Source organism: Haematobia irritans, chromosome 5, assembly GCF_050003625.1.
Source record: "Haematobia irritans isolate KBUSLIRL chromosome 5, ASM5000362v1, whole genome shotgun sequence".
Lineage (NCBI taxonomy): Eukaryota > Metazoa > Arthropoda > Insecta > Diptera > Muscidae > Haematobia > Haematobia irritans.
The window spans coordinates 147,059,113-147,075,798 of NC_134401.1; the positions used below are offsets into that span (position 1 = coordinate 147,059,113).

The window sequence follows — 16,686 nt, forward strand, 5'->3', positions numbered from 1 at the left end:
TAGAAAAAAATTTTGCAAATATTTTTACAAAATTTTCTGTAGAAATAAATTGTTTTCAAAATTTTCTGTAGAAATAAAATTTATACTATATTTTCTGTAAAAAAAAATTGCAAAAATTTACTATAGAAAAAAAATTAGCAAAAATTTACTATAGAAATAAAATTTTGACAAAACTTTCTTGAGAAAAAAATTTTTTGACAAAATTTTCTATAGAAATAAAATCTTGACAAAGTAATATATAGAAATAAAATTTGACAAAATTTTCTGTAGAAATAAATTTTTTACAAAATTTTCTGAAGAAATAAAATTTTAACAAAATTTTCTGTAGAAATAAAATTTTGCAAAAATTTACTATAGAAATAAAATTAAGCAAAAATATACTATAGAAATAAAAATTTTCTTGAGAAAGAAATTTTGACAAAATTTTCTATAGAAATAAAATTTTTACAAAATTTTACATTTTCTATAGAAATAAAATTTTGACAAAATTTTCTATAGAAATAAAATTTCCGCAAATTTTCTGTAGAAATAAAATTGTGACAAAAGTTTCTATAGAAATAAAATTTTGTCGAAATGTTCTATAGAAAAAAAAATTTGCAGAAATTTACTATAGAAATAAAATTTAGCAAAAATTTACTATAGAAATAAAATTTTGACAAAATTTTCTTGAGAAAAAAAATTTTAAAAATTTTCTATAGAAATAAAATCTTGACAAAATGATATATAGAAATAAAATTTATACAAAATTTTCTGTAGAAATAATTTTTTTACAAAATTTTCTGAAGAAATAAAATTTTGACAAAATTTTCTGTAGAAATAAAATTTTGCAAAAATTTACTATAGAAATAAAATTTAGCAAAAATTTACTATAGAAATAAAATTTTGACAAAATTTTCTATAGAAATAAAATCTTGGCAAAATGTTCTATAGAAATAAAATTTTTACAATATTTTCTGTAGAAATAAATTTTTTATAAAATTTTCTGTAGAAATAACATTTTTACAAAATTTTCTGTAGAAATAAAATTTTGCAAAAATTTACTATAGAAATAAAATTATGCAAAAATTTACTATAGAAATAAAATTTTGACAAAATTTTCTAGAGGAATAATATTTTGACAAAATTTTTTATAGAAATAAAATTTTGACAAAATTTTCTAGTGAAATAAAATTTTGACAAAATTTTCTATAGAAATAAAATGTTGACAAAATAAAATTTTGTGTTTTGATTGGTAGGTTTTTGGTAAAATTTTCTTCAGATTATTTTTGGCTAGAGTGGCAATCGTAATTGCAATACGACAGTGGTGAACTTCTCTTATCAATGAGCGCTGCCCGATTCTATGTTTAGCTCAATGACAAGGGACCTCCTTTTTTATAGCCTAGTCTCAGCGGTGTTTTCACCGCAATGTGGTACGACTTAGAGAAGCTTTGAAAGACTCGAAAATGTCACCAGCATTACTGAGAGGGGAAAGGCTTTTTGGTATTCGGTCATAACTGGGGTTGAACCCACTACCCTATGTATGCAAGGCAGGCATGCTAACCATTGCACAAGGGTGGGTTCCGTTCATTATGATGTGGATCTCGTAATGTCATTAATACCCAAAATCTTGTTATGCTAATTTTGTCATATTGTTTGTAACCCATAGTTCTGGCCGTCTGTTGAAAGCATGCTAACTTTCTAACGATAGGGAGTTGCTTACTTCAAGTAAGCTGCTTGGTTGTATGCTATGAAAAAATATTCAATAGCGACATCTATGATCACTTTTGTACAAACAACAGATGTTCGTGTCTTTGATGACCATCTGAAATTATGTTATGGCAACGCTGCCAGTTTGAATTATATACCTATTGGTAACGTCATGGCGCACATTAACATGAGCCGTAAAATATCCAACCATATTTTATTCACATTACATTGGCAATTCATACTAGAGAGACGGCAACCAAGACCCGAACGAACTGGATAAAAGTAGTATTAAAGTAGATGAAACTTTTTTCTTTTGTAAAATAGCGATTTTTACTTTTGTCCATAGTCTTTAATTTCATTCCCATCAGCTTAAAAATATTAACGGTTTACAACGAATATAAAAAAAACGAAATAGGTTAATGTCTTTGATATTCATCTGCATTACGTGGTGGCAACGAATCAAGTTTGAATTATATATTGGTAACGTAATTGCGAATATTAGCAGCAGCCCCAAAATATGCAACTGTTATTTTTATTCAAATATCATTGGCAAGTTATACCAAGGTGACCAGCTGTGATTCGAACAAATAGGATGAATGTAGTATGATAATATAATGATTTTAATGTATACTTTTGTTTCGTTTTCTTTCTTTCGAAAATCCACGATTCAACACCTGTCATGGGGTATTTTTCTGGAGAAAAGGTGGTGGAAACATTGGACCTCCAGAACAGAGTTGCCAGAACAGTAGCTTTTACCACAAATCTTCCAAACAAATATTTCTATAGAAAATTTTGTAAAAATTTTATTTCTATAGAAAATTTTGTCAAAACTTTATATCTATAGAAAATTTTGTCAAAGTTTTATTTCTATAGAAAATTTTGTCAAAATTTTATTTTTGATAGAAACTTTTGTCAAAATTTTATTTTTAGTAGAAAATTTTGTTCAATTGTTATTTATATAGAAAATTTTGTCAAAATTTTGTTTCTAATAGAAAATGTTGTCAAAATTTTATTTCTATAGAAAATTGTGTAAAAATCTTATTTGTACTAGAAATTTTTGCCCAAAATTTTATTTCTAATAGAAAATTTTGTCACAGTTTTATTTCTATAGAAAATTTTGTAAAAATTTTATTTTTAATAGAAAATTTTGTTCAATTGTTATTTATATAGAACATTTTGTTTCTAATAGAAAATGTTGTCAAAATTTTATTTCTATAGAAAATTTTGTCAAAATTTTATTTCTTATAGAAAATATTGTCAAAATTTTATTTCTATAGAAAATTTTGTCAAAATCTTATTTCTAATAGAAAATTTTGTCCAAAATTTTATTTCTAATAGAAAATTTTGTCAAAATTTGATTTCTATAGAAACTGTTGTCAAAATTTTATTTCTATAGAAAATTTTGTCAAAAATTTTAGTTCCTGAGAAAATTTTTGTCAAACTTTGAAAACATTTTGTCAAAATTTTATTTTTAATAGAAAGTTTTGTCCAATTGTTATTTCTATAGAAAATTTTGTCAAAATCTTATTTCTAATAGAAAATTTTGTCCAAAATTTTATTTCTAATATAAAATTTTTTCAAAATTTGATTTCTATAGAAAATGTTGTCAAAATTTTATTTCTATAGAAAATTTTGTCAAAAATTTTAGTTCCAGGGAAAATTTTGTCAAACTTTGATTTCAATAGAAAATTTTGTCAAAATTTTATTTTTAATAGAACATTTTGTCAAAATTTTATATATAATAGAAAATTTTGTCCAAATTTTATTTCTGTAGAAAATTTTATCAAAATTGTATTTGTAATAGAACATTTTGTCAACATTTAATTTTTAATAGAAAATTTTGTCCAAATTTTATTTCTATAGAAAATTTTATCAAAATTTTATTTTTAATAGAAAGTTTTATCAAAATTTTATTTTTAATAGAAAGTTTTGTCCAATTGTTATTTCTATAGAAAATTTTGTCAAAATTTTGTTTCTAATAGAAAATGTTGTCAAAATTTTATTTCTATAGAAAATTGTGTCAAAATCTTATTTGTACAAGAAAATTTTGTCCAAAAATTTTATTTCTAATAGAAAATTTTGTCCAAAATTTTATTTCTAATAGAAAATTTTGTCAAAGTTTTATTTCTATAGAAAATTTTGTACAAAATTTATTTTTAATAGAATAGTCAAAATTTTATTTCTATAGAAAATTTTGTCAAAATTTTATTTCTAATAGAAAATTTTGTCAAAATTTTATTTCTATATAAAATTTTGTCAAAATCTTATTTCTAATAGAAAATTTTGTCCAATATTTTATTTCTAATAGAAAATTTGGTCAAAACTTGATTTCTATAGAAAATGTTGGCAAAATTGTATTTCTATAGAAAATTTTGTCAAAAATTTTAATTCCAGAGAAAATTTTGTCAAACTTTGATTTCTTTAGAAAATTTTGTCCAAATTTTATTTCTGTAGAAAATTTTATCAAAATTTTATTTTTAATAGAACATTTTGTCAAAATTTTATTTTTAATAGAAAATTTTGTCTAAATTTTATTTCTATAGAACATTTTATCAAAATTTTATTTCTATAGAAAATGTTGTCAAAATTTGATTTCTATAGAAAATGTTGTCAAAATTTCATTTCTATAGGAAATTTTGTCAAAATTTCATTTCTATAGGAAATTTTGTCAAAATTTCATTTCTATAGGAAATTTTGTCAAAATTTCATTTCTATAGGAAATTTTGTCAAAATTTCATTTCGATAGGAATTTTTGTCAAATTTTATTTCTATAGAAAATTTTGTCCAAATTTTGTTTCTATAGAATATTTTGTCAAAATTTCATTTCTATAGGAAATTTTGTCAAAATTACATTTCTATAGGAAATTTTGTCAAAATTACATTTCTGTAGGAAATTTTGTCAAATTTTATTTCTATAGAAGTTTTTATCAAAATTTTATTTCTATAGAAAATTTTGTCAAAATTTGATTTCTATAGAAAATTTTGTCCAAATTTCATTTCTATAAGAAATTTTGTCAAAATTTTATTTCTATAGAAAATGTTGTCCAAATTTTATTTCCATAGAAAATTTTGTCCAAATTTTGTTTCTATAGAATATTTCGTCAAAATTTCATTTCTATAGGAAATTTTGTCAAAATTACATTTCCGTAGGAAATTTTGTCAAATTTTATTTCTATAGAAGTTTTTATCAAAATTTTATTTCTATAGAAAATTTTGTCAAAATTTGATTTCTATAGAAAATTTTGTCCAAATCTTATTTCTAACAGAAAATGTTGTCCAAATTTTATTTCTAATAGAAAATGTTGTCAACATTTTATTTCTGTAGAAAATTTTGTCAAAACTTTATTTCTATAGAAAATTTTGTCAACATTTTATTTTTAATAGAACATTTTGTCAAAGTTTGATTTCTATAGAAAATTTTGTCAAAATTTTATTTCTAATAGAAAATTTTGTCAAAATTTTATTTCTAATAGAAAATTTTATCAAAATTTTATTTCTGTTAGAAAATTTTCTCAAAATCTTATTTCTATAGAAAATTTTGTCAAAATATAATTTCTATAGAAAATTTTGTCAAAATTTAATTTCTATAGAAAATTTTGTCAAAATGTTATTTCTAATAGAAAATTTTGTACAAACTTTTATTTCTAATAGAAAATGTTGTCAAAGTTTTATTTCTATAGAAAATTTTGTCAAAATTTTATTTTTAATAGAAAATTTTGTCAAAATTTTATTCCTGCATTTTTATTTCTATAGAAAATTTTGTCAAAATTTTGTTTCTAATAGAAAATTTTGTCAAAATTTAATTTCTATAGAAAATTTTGTCAAAATCTTATTTCTAATAGAAAATTTTGCCCAAAATTTTATTTCTAATAGAAAATTTTGTCAAAGTTTTATTTCTATAGAAAATGTTGTCAAAATTTGATTTCTATAGAAAATTTCAAAATTTCATTTCTATAGAAAATGTTGTCAAAATTTTGTTTCTAATAGAAAATTTTATGTCTATAGAAAATTTTGTCAAAATTTTGTTTCTAATAGAAAATTTTGTCAAAGTTTTATTTCTATAGAAATTTTGTCAAAATCTTATTTCTAATAGAAACTTTTGTCCAAAATTTTATTTCTAATAGAAAATTTTGTCAAAGCTTGATTTCTATAGAAAATTTTGTCAAAATTGTATTTTTAATAGAACATTTTGTCAAAATTTTATTTCTAATAGAAAATTTTGTGCAATTTTTGTTTCTAATAATTATTTATTTTTAATAGAAAATTTTGTCAAAAACTTATTTCTAATAGAAAATTTTGTCCAAATTTGATTTCTATAGAAAATTTTGTCCAAATTTCATTTCTATAGAAATTTTTGTCAAAATTGTATTTTTAATAGAACATTTTGTCAAAATTTTATTTCTAATAGAAAATTTTGTGCAATTTTTGTTTCTAATAATTATTTATTTTTAATAGAAAATTTTGTCAAAATTTTATTTCTAATAGAAAATTTTGTCCAAATTTCATTTCTATAAGAATTTTTGTCAAAATTTCATTTCTATAGAAAATGTTGTCCAAATTTTATTTCCATAGAAAATTTTGGCAAAATTTTATTTCTATAGAAAATTTTGTCAAAATTTTATTTCTATATCTATGGGTCTAGATCGGAAACTTGCTTTAATTACCTTGATTCTTTGTTAGAAAATCTGGAATAATAGTTATAAGATAATAACAACATTAACAATAATTCTATAAAATATCTAAATGAGACTTACCAATTTATTTAAATAGAAACAAAATTAAACCTTAGGTTTCTATTCATAAAAACAAAAAAGAAAAAAAAAATATTGCAAATCCATTAAAAGTTTTTAGATATTTAAACTTTTAATAATATCATATATTTTTTGGTTTTATTAAAAGTTTGCCAATAATGATGAATTCTTTTTCAGAAAATATGATTATCTAACTATAATTTGAAAAAGAAAACAAAAAACATATTTTCTTACATAGATAGAAAGGAATATGAAATTGATTATGAATTTATTAAATCATAGTTTTTTTTTGTTTTTTTTTTTTCATCTTTTAATAAATTGCTATGGAATTTCATTTAATGACATGGAAAATATTGTTAAAATAAAATTTAATTGTATATATTTTTTTTTAAATTTTTGTTTCACATTTTTTTGTCAATTTTTAAATTCTTTATAAATATGTTTATAATATAATTAGATAAATACAGTTAGAGTAAATTTCGTTTTGGAAGACTTGGTTTACTTTTTTATGTTTATTATTATTATTATTTTTTTTTTTCATTATATATTTTAAAATATATATAGATTTGTTGGAACTTATTATAATTATTGTATATCGTTTATTTTTTATTTAATTGTTAATGGAAGACAATTTTCGTATTTGTTTTGTTTTAAGTTTCTTGTTGGAAGACATTTGTTTCGTTATTTTATATATAATTCTCTCTATATATAATATTTATATATATATGTTAATAGAGGTTTATCTATTTGTGTTTTATTTTTTACTTTTTGATGCTCGCGAATTTAAAACTAATCTGAATTGCCTAATTTATAATTTGGGGATTTTTCTTAGAATTTTTTTATTGTAATTTCTTCTAATTTTTCCTTCCTCTCTCTCTCTCTCTCGCGTTCTCTTAAAATGGAAGACCAATTTCAAAGGCATTTATCAATGCATTACCCGAATCATAAATACCTATAACCCCAAATAGAACACCCAAACCAATGATTATATAATCCTTGGCCATTTCCTTTTGATCCAATAGATGACCCTTAATTTTCAAATGGAAATAACAGGGCCATATAAAACTCAACATGGTACCAGTGAAGCTACCAATGAAACCCATGAGTATGGAGAAATGGGGTATGAAACAAGCCATCATAATTGTGGCCACAATCACGCCCACCCGAAAACCTAAACCCCAAACCTTTAGCTCTCCATCCAAATGCCAGATGGTGGGGAATTTCGTTTTTGGAGGACCCCTAAAGAAGCTACGCTCCAATAGCTCACAGGCAGCATAATAGGGCAGGGGATAGCTGAGTATGGCTTTGATGACCAAAAAGAAATTCACCAAACCCTTAAAACCTTGCGAATGTAAATTATTCGTTATCACCTGCTGTGTGTCATTCTGGAAGGTCAGGAAACAGATGTAACCGAAACCGGCCTTAAAAGCGGCCGCCGCAATATGAGACCAATCCAACATCCAATTGAATTTGGATCGATCGATCATATTACCCTCTAGGGTGGGTAAAAATATTTGCGAGGTATATGAGAAGACTATGACACCCAATGATATGGGAAAATTTTCCATATCGATACTCCAACGGACCTTGGACCAACCCCAATCACCGATCTGTAGGAAACAATAGCCCAAAATGACCACATTAATGACAATGTGAGACATGGTACACCAGAACGAGAGAGTGGAGACCATTTTCAATGATTTTAGAAATCCCATTGGCAGTAGGAATATGCCCACGAACATCATCCATGAGCGTGAATCCAGGGAACCCTGGGGATAGGTGCCCGCCAACAAATCCCCACACACCACCACATAGAGAATGCAAGTCATCAGTAATTCAATCAGTTGGGCAATACTTACAGCTCTTGCACCCAATTTAGGACCAAAACACACTTTCGCTATGGACACATAACTATCGCGTACTCGTACCAATTCTCCCGTTGCTGGATCTGGTTCGTAGAGGCATTGTACTAACACTTTTCCTGTATAACAGCAAATGTAGGCAATACCCACCATGGCAATGATGGCCCAATAGCCACCATGGAGTACAGCAAATGGCAGCGATACAATGAACATACCCTGTATGGCATTGGTGACATTCCAGGCAGCTTGCATTTCATCAATTTTCGAACCACCACCACCTTCACCTTCGCATACGAATGAGCTGCCTTCGGAGGCAACACTACCTTGTCTGAAAGGATATAAAGGAAGAGAAAGGGATAGTTATATAAAAAAGTTATTAATTCTGGCGCTAAAAATGATGGTAGAAAAAAAGCCCGGTGGTAAATATGCATTGTTAGAAAATTGGGAGCCACCGTGGTGCAATGGTTAGCATGCCCGCCTTGCATACACAAGGTCGTGGGTTCGATTCCTGCTTCGACCGAACACCAAAATGTTTTTCAGCGATGGATTATCCCACCTCAGTAATGCTGGTGACATTTCTGAGGGTTTCAAAGCTTCTCTAAGTGGTTTCACAGCAATGTGGAACGTCGTTCGGACTCGGCTATAAAAATGAGGTCCCTTGTCATTGAGCTTAACATGAAATCGGGCAGCATTCAGTGATAAGAGAGAAGCTCACCAATGTGGTATCACAATGGACTGAATAGTCTAAGTGAGCCTGAAATATCGGGCTGCCACCTAACCTAACCTAGAAAATTGTAATTCTCTGAATCGTGTCTCTATATATAACGTCCGTAATGTTGCCTTAATTCTCTTTTGCTTGATGTCGTCGGTTAGGTGACTAATACGAGAAATATTGGAAATTTCTCCATTGGGTATTGACAAAGCCCGCGTAATCAATGAGGGGACCACCTATAGACTCGTAGATATTTTGGATCGTTTTCAGTTTCGATGGTGCTGCCAGGCAATGCTTTTAGGATCTTGTTTCCGATCGCAAAATTGTTGGCAACCATTTTGAGAAATGCGTTATCAAACGTACGCGTATAACTTTATGTTTCTATCAAATGAGAATTTTGGACGCTATTTCGGCCTTTTTTAACATTTTGGGATTTGACATTGTTGACAACTGTATATACGTTTATTCCGGATAGCTTTATATCAGAATTATATTTACATTTTGTTAGATCTCATTTTAATGGGTCTCATGTTCATTCCGAATCGTCGTTCCACATTTTATTTCTATAGAAAATTTTGTGAAAATTTTATTTCTATAGAAAATTTTGTGAAAATTTTATTTCAATAGAAAATTTTGTCAAAATTTTATTTCTATAGTAAATTTTGTCAAAAAATTTTTTTTCTATAGAAAATTTTGTGAAAATTTTATTTCAAAAGAAAATTTTGTCAAAATTTTATTTCTATAGTAAATTTTGTCAAAATTTTTTTTCTATAGAAAGTTTTGTCAAAATTTTATTTGTATAGAAAGTTTTGCCAAGATTTTAATTTTATAGACAATTTTGTCAAAATTTTATTACCACAGAAGATTTTGGCAAAATTTTATTAGCATAGAAAATTTTGGCAAAATTTTATTTCTATAGAAAATTTTGTCAAAATTGTATTTCTATTAAAAATGTTGTCAACATTTAATTTCTATAGAAAATTTTGTTAAAATTAAGACAATTTTGTCAAGATTTTATTTCTGTAGAATATTATGTCAAAATTTTAATTCTGAAGAAAATTTTGTCAAAATTTTAATTCTATAAAAAATTTTTGTGAAAATTTTATTTCTATAAAATTTTGTCAAAATTTTATTTCAATAGAAAATTTTGTCAAAATTTTATTTCTATAGTAAATTTTGTCAAAATTTTTTTTCTATAGAAAATTTTGTCAAAATTTTATTTCTTTTTTTTTTTTTGATATTGTTGACCTTTTATTTTAATTTTTATGATTTTTATCTCATAATCTCGGCTGTAGGTCTATAAATTAAACTCGAAATTGTTGGTTTCTAGTTTTTTATTTTCCGATATTTCGGTTGACTTCGTCAGACCGTTTTCAAGGATTTTATCCGATGTCTTGTTACTTCGCTGTCTGGTTTCAGTAGAAAACCAGACAGAAAAAACTAGAAACCAACAATTTCGAGTTTAATTTATAGACCTACAGCCGAGATTATGAGATAAAAATCATAAAAATTTTATTTCTATAGAAAATTTTGTCAAGATTTTATCTATTTATAAAATTAGTTAAAAATTTATTTCTATAGAAAATTTTGTCTAATTTTTTTTCCTATAGAAAATTTTGTCAAAATTTTATTTCTATAGAAAATTTGTCAAAAATTTATTACTATAGAAAATTTTGTTCACATTTAGCCAATTTTGTTAATTTTTTTTCTATAGATAATTTTGCCAATTTTTTTCTATAGAAAATTTTGTCAAAATTTTATTTCCATAGAAAATTTTGCCAATTTTTTTATACCCTCCACCTCCAGGATGGGAGGTATATTAACTTTGTCATTCCGTTTGTAACACATCGAAATATTACTCTAAGACCCCATAAAGTATATATATTCTGGGTCGTGGTGAAATTCTGAGTCGATCTAAGCATGTCCGTCCGTCTGTTGAAATCACGCTAACTTCCGAACGAAACCAGCTATCGACTTAAAACTTGGCACAAGTAGTTGTTATTGATGTAGGTCGGATGGTATTGAAAATGGGCCATATCGGACCACTTTTACGTATAGCCCACATATAAACCGATGCTCAGATTTGGCTTGCGGAGCCTCTTGGAGGAGCAAAATTCATCCGATCCGGTTAAAATTTGGTACATGATGTTTGTACATAGTCTCCCACAACCATGCAAAAATTGGTCCAAATCGGTCCATATTTATATATAGCCCCCATATAAACCGATCCCCAGATTTGGCTGGCGGAGCCTCTAAGAGAAGCAAATTTTATCCGATCCGGATGAAATTTGGTACATGGTGTAAGTATATAGTCTCGAACAACTGTGCAAAAATTGGTCCACATCGGTCCATTATTATATATAGCCCCCATATAAACCGATCCCCAGATTTGGCTTGCGGAACCTCTAAGAGAAGTAAATTTCATCTGATCCGGCTGAAATTTAGTACATGGTGCAAGTATATGGTCTCGAACAACTGTGCAAAATTGGTCCACATCGGAACGTGGTGTTAGTATATGGCCGCCAATAACCATGCCAAAATTGGTCCATATCGGTCTATAGTTATATATAGCTGATCCCCAATCACACAAAAATTAGTCCATATCGGTTTATAATCATGGTTGCCACTCGAGCCAAAAATAATCTACCAAAATTTTATTTCTATAGAAAATTTTGCCAACATTTTATTTCTATAGAAAATGTTATCCAAATTTTACTTCTATAGAAAATTTTATCAAGATTTTATGTATTTATAAAATTTGTCAAAACTTTATTTCTATAGAAAATTTTGTCAAAATTTTATTTCTATAGAAACTTTTGTCAAAATTTTATTTCTATAAAAAATTTTGTCAAACTTAATTATATACGAATTTAATCGGCCTTTTTTAGTTTAATATATACCACGTATGGACTACCTTGCAATTTAGAAGACGATGTTAGGAAGTTTTAATATACCTTGCCACCATGGCAAGTGTTACCGCAACCCAAGTAATTCGATTGTGGATGACAGTTTTCAGTAGAAGTTTCTACGCAATCCATGGTGGTGGGTAAATAAGCTTCGGCCTGGCCGAACTTACGGCCGTATATATTTGTTCTATAGAAAATTTTGTCAAAATTTTATTTCCATAGAAAATTTTGGCAAAATTTTATTTCTATAGAAAATGTTGTGAAAATGTTATTTCTATAGAAAATTTTATGAAAATTTTATTTCTATAAAAAAGTTTGTGAAAATTTTATTTTTATAGACAATTTTTGGCAAAATTTTATTTCTATAGAAAATTTTTGGCAAAATTTTATTTCTATGGAAAATTTTATCAAATTTTATATCAAAATTTTATTCATTAGAAAATTTCCTTAAAATTATATTTTTATAGAAATTTTGTCAAAATTTTATTTCTGTAGAAAATTTTCCCAAAAATTTTTTTAATAGAAAATTTTGTATCAATTTTTATTTCTTATACAAAATTTTGTCAAATTTTCAAAATTTTATTTTTATAGAAAATCTTGTCAAAATTTTATTTCTTAGAAAATTTTATCAATATTTTATTTCTAAAGAAAATTTTATCAAAAATTGATTTCTACAGGTTTTTGTCAATTCTTTTTTTCTCTAACTGCAGTCGAAACGGTGAACCCTGAACCCGCACAAAATGCTCCGAAGAAAGCGAAAACTATCCCATCGCCCCGAGAGGATACTGTATTTTGAAATCCACAGAGTGGTTAACCACCTGGAAAAGCTGTGATGTGAAATTATCGCTATGATAGTGGAGCACAGCGATTTACTGGGCAATTGAAGGAAATCGGCTTTACTTTCTAATGAAAAATATGCTCATTCACTATGATACCACAATGTATTTCAAATTTTGCTTAGCATAGAAGACGCATTTCTCTAATATAAAGTTTTTTTCCTTGTCGAAAAGTCGATAAACTTTTCAATGAAGTCGTATTGTCCTTATAATTAAATGCTTGTCGTTAACTCGTTTCTAAAGGACTTTGATAGTATATGAAAAAAAAGAAGCTGCAAAAACGAAAAATTAAAATTTGCTTCCTAGAAGCACACAAAAGGCACACACCCTAAATTTAAAAGAGAATTTTGTCTTAAAATTATCATTACTTGTATTATCCGCTTCTTTGGCTCGGAATCAATACCAACGTTTTTAAAGTAAAGACAAAATCTTTGGAACCGGTCATGCTTTTTTTCAGTGTGTGTGCAAATTATAACGTAGCGTATTCGTAGGAATAGTATTGGTATTCCTTTTTGGGTACTGCAAACTTTTTTCTTTTCCTTCATCAGATACTTCAAAATAAAAAAATGTTCAAAACAAAACAAAAAAAAAAAATAAAATAAAAAAAAAATCTAAAAATCCCAAATCCCCAAAATCCCAAAAATTAAATCTTATCTCATATTTGAAATTTTTGCCTTTAATCCTAAGTTTCAATATTTCATTTAAAAATAATTTTCATTGCTTTAATTAAAATTTGCATTACTTCAAAGACATGCTACTTTCATAAAGGGTAGCGTTATCGTCGTGCCACTTTAGTGGCAAATTTGTCACCTTTTGCGATCTGTGATACTTGTTTGCCACTTTTTTGTTTTGCGACTAAATGTTATACTTTTTACATTTTTATGCCACCATTTTCTTATTTCCATTCATATATACTGTACTATTTTCATAACAATTCGAACTTTTTGGGTCACTTTTTTGAAAAACTCAACGGTAACGCTGATAGAAAAAGGCAAATTTCAAAAAATCGTGACCTAAATTTAATGAACAAAATTTTAAAGCTAAAATTATGAGTTTTCTTTTCATTGGAATTTCTTTATTTTAAAGAAATTTGTCTTAATATTGTGCAAATTGAGTGTCCTAAAATTGGGTTGCATAATCTTTCATATCATTAGGTGATATTGAAATAAAATTTCATGTATCTCTTAGTAAAGAAATGGGGAGCATTAACTGAAAATTGGATGATATTCTAGGTTTAGGTTTAAGTGCGCAGCCCGTACTGAAAAAACAATGAACCCACAAGGAAGAAAATTTCTGCTTAATTTTAGAAAATTTAGATAATTTTTGGAAATTTTTCTAAAAAAATAAGAACTTTTTTTGACAAATTCAAGAAATTTTGTTTGAGTTCATATTTATTTTTTTCCCTTGTGAAAGATTTTTTTTTTAGTATGAAAGAAAAAATTGAAGTTGAAATTGTAAAGCCATACGAAGTTCAAGATGGACGAATTTGCAGTAATTTTAACAAATTTAAAGAAATGATGAACTATTTTGTCGGAAGTACGAATTTAGTAAATCTTTTTGCTTCAGTTTTGTATAAATTTGTTTATTTCATTTAACTAGAGTAAAGGAAACTTTCTCCAACCATAATAATTCCATGAACTAAAATAATAAAGTTAAATTGGCTTTAGTGAAATAGAGCGCCCATTGTGATACAATCTAATCTAGATTTAATAACTTCTCCCAGAAACTTACCGAAAACCATCCGTTTGTTGATATCTACCGTCGTATTCATTGAATGATGTCGTCTGATAGCCTTCACCTTTTACATCGCCACCACCATCGCCATCATCCATCCAGCCACCATTTGGATTACGAAATGGATTCAATTCTGTGGGTCGATCATCTGGAAATGAGTTAAAGAAATAAAATCAATGCTTCAAGACTGCACCCCTTTGGATAACTTACCGGTAGTGCCATAAGTCGTTTCATCACCCTGAAACATGGCCTGTGTATTACTGGGATCCTGTTGTGGTATTGTGGCCCCACCTCCTCCTGGCTGTGCATGGTCTTTCTTTTCGGGCATATGTTGGCGAGCAGTCTGAACAGCTACATTAAGGATATTTTTTATAGGTGGCATAGGAGTTGATTTTAATTTATTTAAAAAAGCCATGATGGTTTACTACCAATTAGCTGCAATTCAAAACTAAACTAAATGGATGATGATGACGAGGACGACGACGGCGGCGATGTAATGGATGCTAGATGGTTATGTGATGATTATCAATTTTGGCAAAGGTGGCTCTGGGCCTAGAGAGATGATACTGCTACTGCTGTCACTCACTACTCTTTACGTTTGTAACTTCAGGGCGGGGGGATGAATGTTACAGGGAGCAAATACAACTCAAAATGTGAAGATTTCAAAAATTTTCGTTTCTTTTTCTCAGCCGCGTGAATAACACCTCTAATTTTATTATATTTCTCTCCGCTTCAAATCCAATTAGAATTTCTTTTGTTTTCGTTCCTTTTTTTTGTGGTGGTGTACTACAGCCCAAATTTATTCAAATCACTTCCAATGTTATACATTTTTTCATTAACGTTTTTTTTTTTTTTTTTTTGGTAGTGGTCCTTTGCTCTGCTCACATTTGGCCCATTAACAACGAAGAGGACATTTTCCTTTAAATCAGTAAGGGGTTCGTGTGTGTGTGTGTGAGAGCGAGCTAGCGAGCGAGCGATGAAACACAAAATCGATACAAACTAAGTTACTTATGAACACTAAAACTGAAATGATATTTTATAATTTTGTTATGAGAAATTGGTTATTATTTTTTGGAAAATATTCATGTTGATCTAAAGCCTCTACTACTAAGCTCTTAAATAATTGCAATTTTAATAATATAATTTATATATTTTATAATTACTTTTTTTATGTAACGTTATAACAAGTAACTAACGCCAACAAAAATTTAGTGTAAAATGTGGATTTCTTTACATTCCTTTGCTCTGCCTTTTTTCACTTTGGTGCTTCTACGCATGCTCCGAAATTCCTTTATATCCTGCCAAAAAACATCCCTTCTCTATGCCATGGTGAATGATTTGCTTATGGTGGCAATTCACAATAGTCTATGTCAACAACAGAGATGCATAGGAATTCGTTGTATTCGTACATACACACACATACACAATTGGATTACACACCGTTAGCTTATGGTGAAATACAAATTTGAAAATTTTGTACGATTGAGAGGTGTGGTTGATATGTCCATATTTGAAAAATGTTTGCATTCAAGTCGCTTTTGATAACCTCATCGAAAGCAGAATTTAAAATTAATTCGATACTGTGGGGTTCTTCATATGTTTTTATACCCTCCACCATAGGATGGGGGTATATTAACTTTGTCATTCCGTTTGTAACACATCGAAATATTGCTCTAAGACCCCATAAAGTATATATATTCTGGGTCGTGGTGAAATTCTGAGTCGATCTGAGCATGTCGATCCGTCCGTCCGTCCATCTGTTGAAATCACGCTAACTTCCGAACGAAACAAGCTATCGACTTGAAACTTGGCACAAGTAGTTGTTATTGATGTAGGTCGGATGGTATCGGTCCACCGATATGGGCCATATCGGTCCACTTTTACGTATAGCCCCCATATAAACGGACCCCCAAATTTGGCTTGCGAGGCCTCTAAGAGAAGCAAATTTCATCCGATCCGGCTGAAATTTGGTACAGGGTGTAAGTATATGGTCTCTAACAACCATGCAAAAATTGGTCCACATCGGTCCATAATTATATATAGCCCCCATATAAACCGATCCCCCGATTTGGCTTGCGAGGCCTCTAAGAGAAGCAAATTTCATCCGATCCGGCTGAAATTTGGTACATGGTGTTAGTATATGGTCTCTAACAACCATGCAAAAATTGGTCCACATCGGTCCATAATTATATATAGGCC

The 16,686-nt window shown here is 27.8% G+C and overlaps 1 protein-coding gene across 2 annotated transcripts; it reads right to left on the reverse strand.

Moving 5' to 3' along the window:
* Positions 1-7,312: 7,312 nt before the first annotated feature.
* VGAT (vesicular GABA transporter) lies at positions 7,313-15,716 on the reverse strand. 2 transcript variants are annotated; one of them, XM_075312421.1, is made up of 4 exons: positions 15,651-15,716; positions 14,698-15,510; positions 14,485-14,635; positions 7,313-8,627 (listed from the first exon to the last, which is right to left on the reverse strand). In XM_075312421.1, exons 2-4 carry the CDS (start codon positions 14,900-14,902, stop codon positions 7,331-7,333), a joined length of 1,653 nt encoding a protein of 550 aa, XP_075168536.1. In that variant the 5' UTR covers positions 14,903-15,510; positions 15,651-15,716; the 3' UTR covers positions 7,313-7,330. The 2 variants fall into 2 exon arrangements, with proteins under 2 accessions (XP_075168536.1, XP_075168537.1); XM_075312422.1 differs by having other exon boundaries at positions 14,698-14,838; positions 15,651-15,711.
* Between the last annotated feature and the right edge of the window lie 970 nt (positions 15,717-16,686).